Source organism: Salvelinus sp. IW2-2015, linkage group LG6.1, assembly GCF_002910315.2.
Source record: "Salvelinus sp. IW2-2015 linkage group LG6.1, ASM291031v2, whole genome shotgun sequence".
Taxonomy (NCBI): Eukaryota; Metazoa; Chordata; class Actinopteri; order Salmoniformes; family Salmonidae; genus Salvelinus; species Salvelinus sp. IW2-2015.
The window spans coordinates 12,672,741-12,688,322 of record NC_036845.1 but is presented as its reverse complement, the minus strand read 5'-3'; the positions used below and the strand labels follow the sequence as shown (position 1 = coordinate 12,688,322).

At 45.1% G+C, this 15,582-nt stretch overlaps 1 protein-coding gene across 1 annotated transcript; it reads right to left on the bottom strand.

Moving 5' to 3' along the window:
- Positions 1–1,680: 1,680 nt before the first annotated feature.
- On the bottom strand, positions 1,681–8,687 carry LOC111964659 (ammonium transporter Rh type B-like). The gene is made up of 3 exons (XM_023988500.2): positions 8,317–8,687; positions 1,974–2,160; positions 1,681–1,807 (listed from the first exon to the last, which is right to left on the bottom strand). The coding sequence occupies exons 1-3, from the start codon at positions 8,501–8,503 to the stop codon at positions 1,681–1,683; spliced, it is 501 nt and encodes a 166-aa protein (XP_023844268.1). The 5' UTR covers positions 8,504–8,687.
- Positions 8,688–15,582: the final 6,895 nt, after the last annotated feature.

Genomic DNA, 15,582 nt, shown 5'->3' with positions numbered 1-15,582 from the left:
ACGCAGTTCATTGTGCTTACTGTTTCTGGGGTGAGTGTGGGTGGGTGTTGTGTGAGAGTGCTGTGTTCGTGTGTGTGTGTTGTGTGTGTGTGTGGTGTGTGTGACATGTTGTGTGGTGTGTGCGCTGTGTGTGTGTGTGTGTGTGTGTGTGTGTGTGGTTGTGGCATGTTGTGTGTGTGTGTGTTTAGCGTGTACCATTAAATGTACAATTACATGTCTTCGCTGATCACTATTCTGTATTCAAAACCTTACAGTAAAACTGCTTTTTTTACATACTTATTATGCCCTACTCTCCTATTAGGGCTTTCTCATCACTTCGTAATATGTACTTTAAGACCCTAAGCTTATTTTACCACCCCTTAAATTAGATAATTTCCACCCATTTAGGCCAAGGATGTTGGTGGTCTCCATGACCATTCACACCTTTGGAGCTTTACTTTGGCCTGATGTGGCTCGTGTTCTCTACCGCCCCCAACCTGGACAAGAGCGAAACCACAAGAAGCTGCTCTGTCTACCACTCTGACCTCTTCGCCGCATGATGGTAAGAATACCTCCTGCTCATCTAACGCAGGAAGCCTGTACATTAGATACAAATTAGCCACCATCAACCAAGTCGCGACAACTTAACCTCATTTCTGAAGACGCCAGTAAAGTTTTGGACTGTACATACAATGCATGCCAATGTATGGGAACTGTGTCATAATTACGAGTACCATCCACCTCCGCCAGCGAAACTAAAAACCTTACCTGTAAGCTTGCCTTAAACTAAAGGACATATTACATACGGTTTATGCTAATACTTATTTTTCCCTGACCTGCGCAGGGCACCATCTACCTGGTGATGCTTCTGGCCAAGCTTTCAACTCTGCTGCTGACGGCCCACGGAGATGACCAACACCACGGCTATGAACACCCTACGTTCTTTCCCTGGCTGCCTGCACCCTGGCCACCTACTGGTACCTGTCAGGCCGTTGTGTGCTCATGATGGAAGCTGCCCCGATATGGTGGAGGGGTTCTTATATGGGGCTAAGTACGAACGGTGCGGGACTTAAAGGATAAAATCTCACCAGGTCCCTAAAAGTAGGTAATAGGGCGCATAGACAGTGTGATGCTAGACCTTGGGGAGACATAGTAGGAGAAGTAGGATTCTACAGGGACTATGCAGTGGAAATGAGGGGCTTAAAGTGGTCTTCCCAGATCATTTCAAGATGGGAGTTAGGGACTATACATGGTAGGGAAAGGAAGATTTCCTGTGTTTGTTGTCAATACAATCTGGTTCAACTGTATTTTGCTCATAGTGCCTACTAGATATATTGTAACCTATTTAGATGTTATACATGTAAGTAAATATTTGGAATGAAATCATGACTCCTTTGGATTAAATCCTTATTGGCAAACTCTGAATCATCATGCCAGTATGTTTGCATATACAGAGAGGTTTCAACTCTTGTCAACAGATGTAGTCAGGTAGTGCTTGAAAGCAAAACACAACTCTAGATTTCTTACGTACTTACATTATTATCATTATTATAATATTTATTCCCCTCGCTCTAGCGCTGAAATGATTTAAGTTATTAACATGCCAATTCCAAATGCTGAGGATCTGCACCAACTTAAGATTGCTTGAAAAACGTTTTTGATAGCATTTAACTCACCAACAGTAACTCTTGAATCGTCAAGCTAGATGACTGCAAACAGGGTGACTTCAATCACAGACATGACCAGCAGCTGGACTGGACTGGTCTTCCCCAGGACCGCCCCAAACGAGATGAGCACTGAGCCTGTGCAGAAGTCAGCGTTGATCATACTGCAGGAGGGGCAAACAACTCTTAATGATAGAGTTTATTATGGGATGCACTACAGTATACACTTACACCCGTATGATATGCCATGTATACACATCACATGTATCTGCTAGGGTGTTGTGTTTATTGTAGTAAGGAAATGTAGGTTAGTGTGTGCATGAGCCCTACCTCTCTATTCCGACGTGGATCTTGCCCCCGTGCATACCGTGGACGAAGCCCTGCATGAGAGTGGCCCACTGCAGAGCAAAGGCCGCAATGAGGAAGTTGAAGCCCACACTGCTAAATCCGTAACGTTGCAGGAACGTCATGAGGAAACCAAAGCCAATGAAGATCATCACGTGCACATCCTGAAAGCCTGAACAAAGGAAGAGAACACATTACAGATGATTTTATTGCGTTGGATGCACATTTTCACTATTCAACTGCCTGTGTGGTCAGTCTCGTAAACACATTAACAATCCCCTTCTTATGGTTTGGTGAGAAAGACTATCTGTCTTATGACAGTAGTATAGCAGTATCTTTCAAAGTTGGTGACTTCTCCACGAAACACCAACAATCCCTTTTAGTCAACATTTTGTCATTTAAATTGAGCGGGACAGGGGGCTTTGGGAACCTCAGTTGGCCTACATAGAAGGACACAGAGAAGTTACCCTGTGCCTCATAGCTCCATTCAGCCTGCTATCTGGCCTTGTTAACCCAGCCTACTACACCTCCCTCTGCCCACTGGACGTATTCATCCACATGGCACTGGGGAGTAGGGACAATATCTCTTGGTCGTTGCCTGGCAACTGATCATTGGCATGGAGGATATTTCCACTGCCCAACTCCCCATTGGCAGGTTGGCCTAAATACCCTGTGCCACCCCCTAGAAGGACACCTACAGAGCGGTGAGAAAATGTAACATGCGCACACACGGGCAACACCAGTGAGTAGGTAAATAAATTATAAAAAAATTGCACACATTGACATTTATTGTAAAAGACCTAAAGGTAATCTATTACCTGCGCTCATGAGCCAACATACAGACCAGCTTTAACCTAATGACTACCTTACAGTTCTCTTAATTCTGACTGCATCTTTCAATCAAGAGATCATTTGCTTTCTAGACGTGTCAAGTGGAGCAGCCGTAATTGTAAGGGAGATGGTAGGCTTCTACTACATGTTGACATAACATAGCAAATCTCTTATCTCATAGCAATGAGGCCAACCTACACACCCAGACAATATAGAGCAGCAGAGGGAGAATTATATCGTGACATTTGGTGGACCTCCTATTGGTGCACAAACCTTTTCATGGGGCTAATAGTAAAGACATGTATTTTAACAGTAAACATGTATTACCTTTTAATGTGGAATGAACACATCCTGTGATAATGTTTTCACTTATCAAACAAATCACCTTAAAAAGTAGGCTACCTGCACACGTTCATCCACTCCAAAAGAATTCCATCATCCAAACACTGCCCTGTGCACCCGCCATTTGATGAAGGGATAGATACATCTGTTACAAAACCCCGAAAAGTCTAATGATATTTGGTGATTGTCATTAAGCCTACACTCTTGTAGCCTGAATTAATTGATGCGTATTGCTGACAAATGGGGACACAAATACAGTTGTGTCTGTCCCGAGCTCACCCGCAGGGGAAATTGAGGGCCCAGTCGATACAATGTTGCAAGTCCGCTAAAGGGCTGGACCCAGTCGATACCATGTTGCAAGTTTGCTAGCGAAAGCTCAAGGCAGACAGGCAAGATAGAAAGATGAATGCGGTTGAAAGAACCTGAACCAACTATCACTGGTTTAAACCATGACAGAGAGGTGGGGGTGTTCCTTTCATTTGGAATAAGCTTTTATTTTAATATGTATAAATATAATATATTTTAGCAGTACAAAATTGTATTTTAAACAAATAGGAGGATGGTTCAATTAGAGTCCCCCCAGTTTGACTTTTGTTGCATTTAGGGGAGCTCATGTCTCAATCGGGGGCTGACCCCCCCTCGTAATATGTTTTACTACACCTTAAACCAGGGGTGTCAAACTCATTTCGCATCGTGGGCCACATACGGCCTAGGGAGATGTCAAGTGGGCCGGACCATTAAAATTATACCATACTCTGCTATAAATAACCAAAATATCATGTCTTTCCTTTGTTTTGGTGTAAAGAAGCACAATTTCCCTAATTTCACAGGAACCAGGAAGAGGTGGATTCTGCAGTGCGTATAATTAAAACATGTTGTTATTCCTCTGTAGGTAGATATATCTGCCAGCCAGGTATTAGAGGGGAAGAGGAGTCACACAGTGCTTGTTACCGGCACACGCCACCACACACACACACACACAACACACACGTCTGCACGCACACACCACACAACACACACACAACACACACAACACACACACCACACACACACACACACACACACACACACACACACACACACACACACACACAACACACACACACACAACGTCTGCACGCACACACAACACACACACACCACACACACACACACACACACACACACACACACACACACACACACACCACACACACACACACACACACACACACACACACACACCAACACACACATCTTTACAATACTGCATGGTTTTAAACATGTTTTTAACCTCTAACTACCCTCCTCTTTATGAACTGTGATGTTACTGCATATAACCACCCTTCTCGTACCTTTATCTCTTCTCAGTTGTCCTTGCAAGCCGTCATATTTTTCGCTGTGATGAGTCTCGTAGTGGCGTCGAATATTATATTCCTTCAATACCGAAACTTGTTGCAAACACACCAAGCACGAAGGTTTTCCGTGCATCTCTGTAAATAAATAGGACGTGGTCCATTTTTCTTTGAAAATTCTACACTCCTTATCTACTTTTCTCCGTTTGGATAACGACATTTTGGCTAATGAGGGTGTAGCGGAGAGGTAGAGACCAAGGTATTAACAACGTCGTAACAAGCAGCAGATGGCGCATTGATACCGTCTGCTGTTTTCAGTCTGTCTCAGTGATGCGGCTTGTCTTCTACTCTGATGGAAAGAGTGCGCCCCTTAGCGGATAATCCATGAATTGCAGCGAATTAAAAATATTAATTCCATGTCTTTTATGCATTTTTTCCACTTTCAAATTATCCTGCGGGCCTGATCGAACCTCCTTGGGGGCCGGTTCCGGCCCGCGGGCCGTATGTTTGACACCCCTGCCTTAAACGTTTGAAGTTCCAAACAGGACATGATCAATGAGAGTAGTCAAGATGTGCACGTGTATGTGAGTTTCATTCTTGAAGGTGATCTTCCATTCAGCAGTGAAGCTGACGGGTTAAAGATCTGAAATAATTACTTCTAATGGACCTTTAGTGCTTCCTCTTTTAAATTTACCCAACCTTGAACAGGTTTCTACTTTGTCAAAATGAGTGTACTCAATCACTCAATAGCTTGAGGCAAGAGTATAAATAGTGAGCCTGGCATACCATGCATCAGCAGCTTCACCTGCTTAAGGGAAGGTCCAATCTGCATGTGCTCAATTGATTGAAAGCTCAAAAGAGTCACAGACTTCAAACTCAAAGATTAATTGAATTCAAAGTCAAACGGACATGATCCAACTCTCAGAGATTCATGTCATTAAACTCCCAAAGTTTCCCATGACTTCCGTAGACTGGTTGACCAGGCTATGACTTCCCAGCCTTAACAAGGGAAAACTGGAAACCATGCTACCAGCCAAAGTGGCTCATAGCTCAACTTGGTTCCTTAATTACCTTTTTGTGCCACACAGTCTTTTTCTCATGCTTTCTCGCTCTCCCTAACTCTCTTTCTGTGTATATCAGTCATCCATATGACAAGCCTTGCTGGCATGACAATAAACACAAATCAGACTGCCAAAGCAAACTTTTCCTTCTCTCTGAAAACAATCGCTCTCTCCCGCCTAACCCTTTCTCTCCTTTTCACCCTCCCACCTTCTGTTCCCCATCTTTCACTCAACTTTTTCCCCTCACGCTCCTCCCCCCGGTGCCCCTTTCTCACACAGAAGCCCCTATCCCCCTGGCCGTTCACTAATTAGACAGTGATGGGGTGAATGTGAAAATTAAACATTCCTCCTACTCATTCCCATGTCTGTATATCAGACATTTTCATACTCTTTCTACCCTGGGGCTTACCTGCACCCTCCACCTGCATGACACAGGATAGGGACAGTATTGGGAAAGCCTCAAGGTGTGGTGACAGGTAGGACTAGTTGCACACAGGAACTTTCAACAAGGCTAAGAATTGGACACGCCCAATACCTCCACCACCTCCTCCCAACAGTCTTCCTTTGCATTTCATTACTATCTGTTAAGGTGGAACAGCAACGTTCAGAGGAGGAAAAGTATACCTTTGCCCTTGCTGACTGATTGGACACCCACTACAACAGACATGCTATAACCTATTCAGAGGCCAAATTTCCTTCCCTCTTGCTGTTCAAAGTAGCCTATGAGTTAGAGGGTTTTGACACTAATCAAAAAAACATTGACAGAAAGATCTGAGAAGCTAAACGGTTAAATCAAAGGACAGAAATCTCTCGCCATGCCGGATTTGTTTCCATATTGACATTGGAGAACTTAACTCTCCCTCTCCTCCCACTTGACAAAGAGCTTCTAGTTTCCAGTTATTTTCAGTGGACCGCAGACAGACGGTATGCAATCACTTAAGCACATTGTCTGTTTTCAGGTATCCGTATGTCTCCAATATGTACTGGGTTGACTGTTGATGTATATTGTACACCACAACACAAAGCAAAACGGAGCATATCAAGTATAAAACCGACAATGAGAATGATCTATTTGGTACATCAGTGAACTGGAGTGCACTGTCACAGAAAGTAAAACAAGTTCACCCAAAAACATTTGGCAACCAAACCCTCCTCTAATTAGGAAACAAATTAACCATTTGTTGCTTTGCTGCTTGCAGCCAAATGTCAAAGCAAAGGAGGGAAAACTCACATTGAACACTGAGGAGCTCAGGGGTCGTAGGGGAGAGTGGGGTAAGTTGATACATTTTTTACATTCAGCATTACTCCATCAAGGGAAATATAGTATTCTTTCTAACAAAACTATTAACATATATTTCAGGATGTTGTACATCCCTGGAAATAATCTGAATTCATGTAAACATTACAGTTTTGAAAACATAGCTTGGTCTATGTGGTCTCTTTGCACAATTTACCCCAGGACAGGGTAAGTTAAGCCACCTACAAATTTCTGTACTGAATTAAATATTACCACAACCTTTTTAAGACCATGTCTATCTTTATTTCCTAAACAAATTTAAACACAATCACAATTGCTTTTTTGTATTTTAATAATTTTAAGCATCTTTTAACACAAGCTTAACGCCTAACAAACACTTTTAACATAGGCCATGCTCTGTTTGCTCAACTTGCAATAGGCTCAACCATTGGCCCAACTTACCCCATGGCCATTCCCTCAACTTACCAAAGGACAAACATTTTGACTATATTAGCCTACACAGCTACAAGGATGCACTTTCATGCTAGGTTTAGGACCTCATATTGAAGCTTATAGACCCCCTCCAACTGATGTATAATATTAAAAGTATCTTCTTTAGTTTAGATACAAGCATCATGAAACCTCTAACACAATAAATTAATTGTGTTCATTAACTTGCTTATGTGGTTTATTAACTTCCATGTGGTTTATTCCTTCACATAATCCATGACCTCTTCCTAAATATTTTGTCATATTATTCATTTTATGGTTTCCTAGAAACAAGGGTGGCTCAACTTACCCCTTTGGCTCATCTTACCCCACTCTGCCCTATATATCAAAGGGTCTCAGAGTGGGAATGCTAATCTACAGCATTGAGCACAGCTCAAACATAAAACAGAGTTGCTTAGCCCCTCTACAAACCCTTACAAACAGCTCACCTCAATTTCCCATGACCATCCCCACCCACCTCCCCATCTCCTCCACACAACCATATTGTAAGTACGTAACATCCCAAAGAAAGCCAGATGGGGTAGACTCCCTAGGTGGGAAGGCAATATCCAAACACAGCACTGGAGCAAGACTTGTGGCATAACACAGAAGGAAAATAAATTATTTCCGATTTAGTCGTCAGATTCATTTGAGCTTCAGACAACTTTTCTGTCATGTTCATTGTCTTGACATACATGTATGGCATGAATGACACAAGACACTTGCCTAAACAACAAACATCTGCTTCTGCTACCATGCAAGTCTCAGACACATAGACAAACCATAACAAAGAAGGAAAAGAACAATCCTTTCATTCCTATAGATGGACTCCCACATCCCCCATCCTCTCCACCCTCACAAGGTAATAGTTACCTTTATCCACAGATTTGGGGTCAGTTCACCATACTACCTAATCATAACCATAACCATTAAAAGTATGAAAACGTATCTGACCCTGTATCAGTGGTTAGGGATGTCTACTACCCCACCTGTCTCGTTACCCCAACCCTACCCCTCTTGCTGCGGTCACTCACTGGGGTAGCGGTAGTAAAAGTCGTTGTCGTAGTTGGAAGAGCCATTGGCGATTTCCTTGTGCCAGAGCTTGGCGTCTGTCTCATCGTCGTACTGCACCAGAGTGCCGAAGAGGATGATGATGATCACCTCCAGGATGATGCAGGCCATGGGCAGCTTCAGCCGCAAGTTAGTCGCCGAATTCGTCATGGCTGTGGGGTTACCTGGGTGTTCTCCTGGCTCTGCACTATGGCCTTAGGGGTGAATGGTTAAAAGTTCAACTCAGCTCCAGAGCGGGAACACAGCAACATACACTAACACTCACAAGCACTGGTGGCTGCAGTGATGCGATGGGAGAGTGGGAGTGCAGGGAGTGAGGACTCAAGCTGACACATGAGTTGGTCTGACTTATTTAGTGCGTTTTGGTTGCAAATGTTCATGCCCACCACCTTTCTGTATGCCTCCAATCATAGGCTGCAAGAAAACCTCAGCTCCTCCCCTTCACTATTGCTGCTGTTAAGGTGGTCTGGAATGAGGCAGGACTCCTTAAAATGATCAGTTACTCCTCTAGATTCATAGAGAAGGAAAATGACCCAATTAAAACTATTTTCATAGTTTATATTTATACCCTTTATATACCCTTTATATTGAAATCATTTAAAAAATGCTTTTTCATACATTATCTACGGTAAAACATTAGGTTGATGGTTCAAGGCCCACGGTGAATTAAAAAACACAAACAGATGCATGCAGACAGTCAGGCATGCACATGTGTAACGGATGTGAAATGGCTAGCTAGTTAGCGGTGGTGCGCGCTAATAGCCTTTCAATCGGTTACGTCACTTGCTCTGAGACCTTGAAGTAGTGGTTCCCCTTGCTCTGCAAGGGCCGCGGCCTTTGTGGAGCGATGGGTAACGACGCTTCGTGGGTGACTGTTGTTGATGTGTGCAGAGCGTCCCTGGGGCGAGGGGACGCCATAAAGTTAAACTGTTACACATGCATAGGATCTAACATATTGCTGTGTCTCTCCGTAATGCCATTGACTCCGCAACCATGTGTGATAATGTGCCAAGACACACGCACACACATTCCCCTTACTTACTGTCACAATGTTAAAAAGCTAGAAGAGCCTGTAGTTGAGATGTTTGGACAGGCGCAACTGGAAAGACAGGGGGACATCGGGTTTGGGATGGGTGGGGGTGTTGAGACAGGTTTTGGGGGAGTATGATGTGAGAGGGGATGGAGGCAGGTCTGTGCACATCTTTCTCCTGTAAGGAGCAGCCATCACTCACTATGTACGCTATCTTTCTCCTTTAGAGAAGAGCACCTAGCAGGAATGCTGTTATGGCTTAGAGAATCTCAACTAAAAAACTACCACAGGTACAAAGCCAATCTATGAAGTTGAATCCTGAACGTCTGTCAAGCTTCCTGCCTACCTACGTGCCTGTATGACTGTCTGAAGAGTTGGGGTCATTTCACATTTAATTCAGTCAATGAAGGTCAATTAAAATTCAAGAATTTAAGAATTCCACTAATGATTATGACTGATGGCATACTATAGGCCTACTGTAGCTAAGGCACAGCAAAATCCAAGTAGAACTTACAGTAACTATGGATTGTATTGCCCCATCCACCACTTCAGAGGACAAAAGTTACTTAAATGTGTATATATTTTTTTCACATACATGGTACTTGTAGTAACAGTATTACCAGGGCTGTAACCAGGGTTTGAGTTTTAGTGAGAACAGTTTGGGAGGGAGGTGTTACGGTTCTCGTTGTTGGAATGAAGAGTGGACCAAGACGCAGCGTGGAAAGTGTCCATGATTTTAATATTCAAAAACACTCAAACAAAATAAAACGTGAAAATGAAAGCGAACAGTTCTGTCAGGCAGACACACTAAACAGAAAACAACATCCCACAAAACCCAAACGGAAAATGACAACTTATATATGATCCCCAATCAGAGACAACGATAGACAGCTGCCTCGGATTGGGAACCACACTAACATAGAAATAAGGAAACTAGAATGCCCACCCTAGTCACACCCTGACCTAACCAAAATAGAGAATAAAAACCTCTCTATGGCCAGGGCCTGACAGGAGGGGGGTTTGGGGGGGTATTTAAGTGTATTTCCTGAATTGACTGTCTTCGTTTCGAATTGAGCCCTTCTGGGCATGTGCCCTGCGTGCATGTCGGAAATTCGGATGTGATTACTACAAGTTTAGATAGCTGGCTAGACTAACAAATTTACCAATGAAATGTTTTACTGATATGATATTGAGTGACTGTCAATCAGGGACCTATAACAAGAGGAAAACTGCTGATGTACATGTTCAATTAACCAAAACAGAGAGGTTGTTATCTGGATAAAGAAAAAAAGGCAATAAAAAGCCATTGTTACTACTCTACTGGAGAACCAGTTTGGTTTAAGTATACCTGTATGACTGACGCTTTAATAACCTTTTACTGCGGTGGGCTAAATCAGGGTCACACAAAGTGTTTCTTGGTAATCTTAAAACAAATCTACTTTGAAACAAAAGTATACACCTCACAAACATCTTTATGGGCAGAGAAAAAATAAGACACGTGTACTATGTCAGATATAGAGTTGAAATGTATTAATTTTGAGTTTGCATACCAATATTACACTTTATATACATCACAGAAGACCGAAATATAACAAAACCGTTTGACATAGAAACACCAGGTTTTTGGCAGATAATAATAAAAAATAAATAAATAAAAAGTTTAATTATGATTTTATGAAAAATATTAACATTCCACCCATGAGACCACTAGGTCATTTGACTGCAGGAAAGGGCTACATGAGAGGTTTAATGCTTTAATATTTAATAATTTCAGCACCCCAAACTCGTATACATTATATAAACAAGCACATTTAATTTGGTATGGCTTACCATTGCAAGTAAAGTGAAATATTTGTTAGTCATAATTTGAAAAACAAGTCGTCTGGAGTAGGCAGAGCTATTAGTACAGTTGAAGTCGGAAGTTTACATACACTTAGGTTGGAGTCATTAAAAATCATTTTTCAACCACGCCACAAATTTCTTGTTAACAAACTATAGTTTTAGCAAGTCGGTTAGGACATCTACTTTGTGCTTGACACACGTCATTTTTCCAACAATTGTTTACTGTCACGCTCGTTGTAATGATGAGACCAAGGCGCAGCGTGCATAGAGTTCCACATAATTTTAATAAAGAGAAACTCACTAAACAAAACAACAAAAGCACAAACGAAACATGCCGCTACTGGAGTACACAAAGGCAACTTACTGTAGACAAGATCCCACAACTAACAATGGGGAAAATGGCTACCTAAATATGATCCCCAATCAGAGACAACGATAAACAGCTGTCTCTGATTAGGAACCATATCAGGCCAACATAGACATACAAACACCTAGATGACCAACCCTAGTCACTATCACGCCCCAACCAACACAGAGAAAAGCAGCTTACTATGGTCAGGGCGTGACAGTTTACAGACAGGTTTTTTAACTTATAATTCAATGTATCACAATTCCAGTGGGTCAGAAGTTTACATACACTAAGTTGACTCTGCTTTTAAACAGCTTGGAAAATTCCAGAAAATTATATCATGGCTTTAGATGCTTCTGATAGGCTAATTGACATCATTTGAGTCAATTGGAGGTGTACCTGTGGATGTATTTCAAGGCCTACCTTCAAACTCAGTGCCTCTTTGCTTGACATCATGGGAAAATCGTAGGAGTAGCTACCTACTCCTCTGGATCGGTGAAAAAGGGAGAGATATTTACAACACATGGACACTTACCGAGGCTGAATCAAAGGTACTGAAAACATACTAAGATCGTTTTGAAGCATATGTTGTGCCGAAGACCAATACGATATTCGCTAGGTACAAATTCCATGAGAAAGTACAGGGAGCTAGCGAGTCTTTTGAACAGTTTGTGACAGAACTGCGTCTGCTTGTGAAAGACTGTGATTATGCAAACAAGGATGAGATGGTCAGGGACCGTATTTTATTTGGAATACACTCACCGCGAGTGAGAGAGAAACTTTTGAATGTTGGGTCTGAGGTAACGCTGGACAAAGCTATCGACATAGCCAGATCTCACGAGCTAGCACAGGCTCAGATGAAAACCATTTCGCGCGTCAGCACGAGCGCATCACGTGAACAAGCAGTGCACGCAGTCAGGCAGACATCAAAGCACACCTCCGGAGCACGGAGAGTGCGTTTTAGAACAGAGAGAGAGAAATAACTCAAAAACAGAGCAACACAGACTCAAAACGCCCCAAAACATGTGGATATTGTGGATACAAAGTGCATGGCGAACAAGGAAATTGCCCAGCTAAAGGCAAACAATGTAATAAATGTGGAAAATGGAATCACTTTGCAAAAGTGTGCAGAGCTTACCGTGGAAAAACAGTACACACAGTGAGTGAAGATGAAATGTCAATCAAAGAGTCAAACGCTGATGAACTGTTTATTGATTCAGTGACACAGAAAAGTCAAATATCAGAGACAGAGCAAGCCTTTGCTGACATTGAGATAGGAACACAAGGCACAGAGCTAAAGTTCAAACTAGACACTGGTGCACAAGTTGTAACGGTTTTCTTCCTGGGATGAAGGAGAGGACCAAAACGCAGCACGGCTAGTGTTAAACATAATTTAATAAAGAATGTCTTAACACTACAAACAACAAAACAATAAATGTGAAAACCAAAAACAGTCCTATCTGGTGCAGAACACAAAGACAGAAGACAACCACCCACAATCCCCAACACAAAACAAGCCACCTATATATGATTCTCAATCAGGGACAACGATTGACAGCTGCCTCTGATTGAGAACCATATTAGGCTGAACACAGAAACAGACAAACTAGACACACAACATAGAATGCCCACCCAGCTCACGTCCTGACCAACACTAAAACAAGCAACACACATAAGAACTATGGTCAGGACGTGACAGTACCCCCCTCCTGAGGTGCGGACTCCGAACGCACCCCTAAACCTCAAGTGGAGGGTCTGGGTGGGCATCTGTCCGCGGTGGAGGCTCCGGCGCAGGACGAGGACACCACTCCACCATTGTCTTTGTCCCCCTCCTTAGCGTCCTTTGAGTGGCGACCCTCGCCCCCGACCCTGGTCTAGGAACCTTCACAAAGGTCCCCCCTAGATAGAGGAGACAGCTCAGGACAGAGAGGTAGCTCAGGACAGAGAGGTAGCTCAGGACAGAGAGGTAGCTCAGGACAGAGAGGTAGCTCCGGACAGAGAGGTAGGTCCGGACAGAGAGGCAGCTCCGGACTGAAGGGCAGCTCCGGACTAATGGCAGCTCATGACTGAGGGGCAGCTCATGACTGGAGGGCAGCTCATGACTGGAGGGCAGCTCATGACTGGAGGGCAGCTCATGACTGGAGGGCAGCTCAATGACTGAAGGCAAGCTCATGACTGGAGGGCAGCTCATGACTGGAGGGCAGCTCATGACTGGAGGGCAGCTCATGACTGGCGGCAGCTCCTGACTGGAGGGCAGCTCCTGACTGGCTGGCGGCTTCTGGCAGCTCCTGACTGCGCTGGCGGCTCTGGCGGCCTCCTGACTGACGGACGGCTCTAGCGGCTCCTGACTGACGGACGGCTCTAGTGGCTCGGGACAGACGGGCGGTCTGACGGCTCGGACAGGACGGGCGGCTCAGATGGCGCTGGGCAGAGACGGATGGCTCAGATGGCGCTGGGCAGACGGATGGCTCAGATGGCGCTGGGCAGACGGATGGCTCAGACGGCGCTGGGCAGACGGATGGCTCAGACGGCGGCTGGGCAGACGGATGGCTCAGACGGCGCTGGGCAGACGGATGGCTCAGACGGCGCTGGGCAGGCAGGCAGCTCAGACGGCGCTGGGCAGGCAAGCAGTGCAGGCGGCGTTGAGCAGACGAGCAGTGCAGGCGGCGTTGGGCAGACGGCCGACTCTGACCTGCTGAGGCGCACAGTAGGCCTGGTGCGTGGTGCCGGAACTGGTGGTACCGGACTGGAGACACGCACCTCAAGGCTAGTGCGGGGAGCAGGAACAGGGCACACTGGACTCTCAAAGCGCACTATAGGCCTGGTGCGTGGTACCCTCACTGGTGGTACCGGGCTGAGGGCACGCACCTCAGGGCGAGTGCGGGGAGAAGGAACAGTGCGCACAGGGCTCTGGAGACGCACAGGAGGCTTGGTGCGTGGTGCCGGAACTGGAGGTACTGGGCTGGAGACACGCACCACAGGGAGAGTGCGTGAAGGAGGAACAGGGCTCTGGAGACGCACTGGAAGCCTGGTGCGTGGTGTAGGCACTGATGGTACTGGGCTGGGGCGGGAAGGTGGCGCCGGATATACCGGACCGTGCAGGCGTACTGGCTCCCTTGAGCACCGAGCCTGCTCAACCTTACCTGGTTGAATGGTCCCCGTAGCCCGTCCAGTGCGGGGAGGTGGAATAACCTGCACTGGGCTGTGTTGGCGAACCGTGGACACCATGCGTAAGGCTGGTGCCATGTATGCCGGCCCGAGGAGACGCACTGGAGACCAGACGCGTTGAGCCGGCTTCATGGCACCTGGCTCAATGCCCAATCTAGCCCTACCAGTGCGGGGAGGTGGAATAACCCGCACCGGGCTAAGCACACGTACAGGAGACACCGTGCGCTCTTCCGCATAACACGGTGTCTGCCCGTACTCCCGCTCTCCACGGTAATCACACACCTCAGTGCGAGTACCGTGTATACTACGCCAAACCAACATCTCTCTCTCTCTTCGCTCTCCTCCAATATCACCAACAACTCATCAAATGTCTCAATCTCCCATCCTTTCACTTTCCTCCAATCTGTCCAATAACTCCTCCACATTCTCTGAATCGTACCTCAATTTAGCCAACTGCTCCTTATGGTAAGCACGGGGAACTGGCTCAAGTCTCCCACTTGACCCAGCCACACTCCCCGTGTGCCCCTCGGGCTTCCAGCCACTCTGCCTTGCTAGCTCCTGCTGCTGCTGCTGCTGCCGCTGCTTCCCGTAGCCACGCTGCTTGGTCCGAGTTTGGTGGGTGGTTCTGTAACGGTTTTCTTCCTGGGATGAAGGAGAGGACCAAAACGCAGAGCGGCTAGTGTTAAACATAATTTAATAAAGAATGTCTTAACACTACAAACAACAAAACAATAAATGTGAAAAACAAAAACAGTCCTATCTGGTGCAGAACACAAAGACAGAAGACAACCACCCACAATCCCCAACACAAAACAAGCCACCTATATATGATTCTCAATC

Bases quoted from the DNA above. Each gene is read 5' to 3' on its own strand.
- LOC111964659 (XM_023988500.2), bottom strand. From the start codon at position 8,503: ATGACGAATTCGGCGACTAACTTGCGGCTGAAGCTGCCCATGGCCTGC. The intron at 2,161-8,316 runs GTGAGTGACCGC...TCCTTTGTTCAG, and splicing joins CTTTTACTACCGCTACCCCA to GCTTTCAGGATGTGCACGTG. The intron at 1,808-1,973 runs GTAGGGCTCATG...CCCCTCCTGCAG, and splicing joins ATCCACGTCGGAATAGAGAG to TATGATCAACGCTGACTTCT.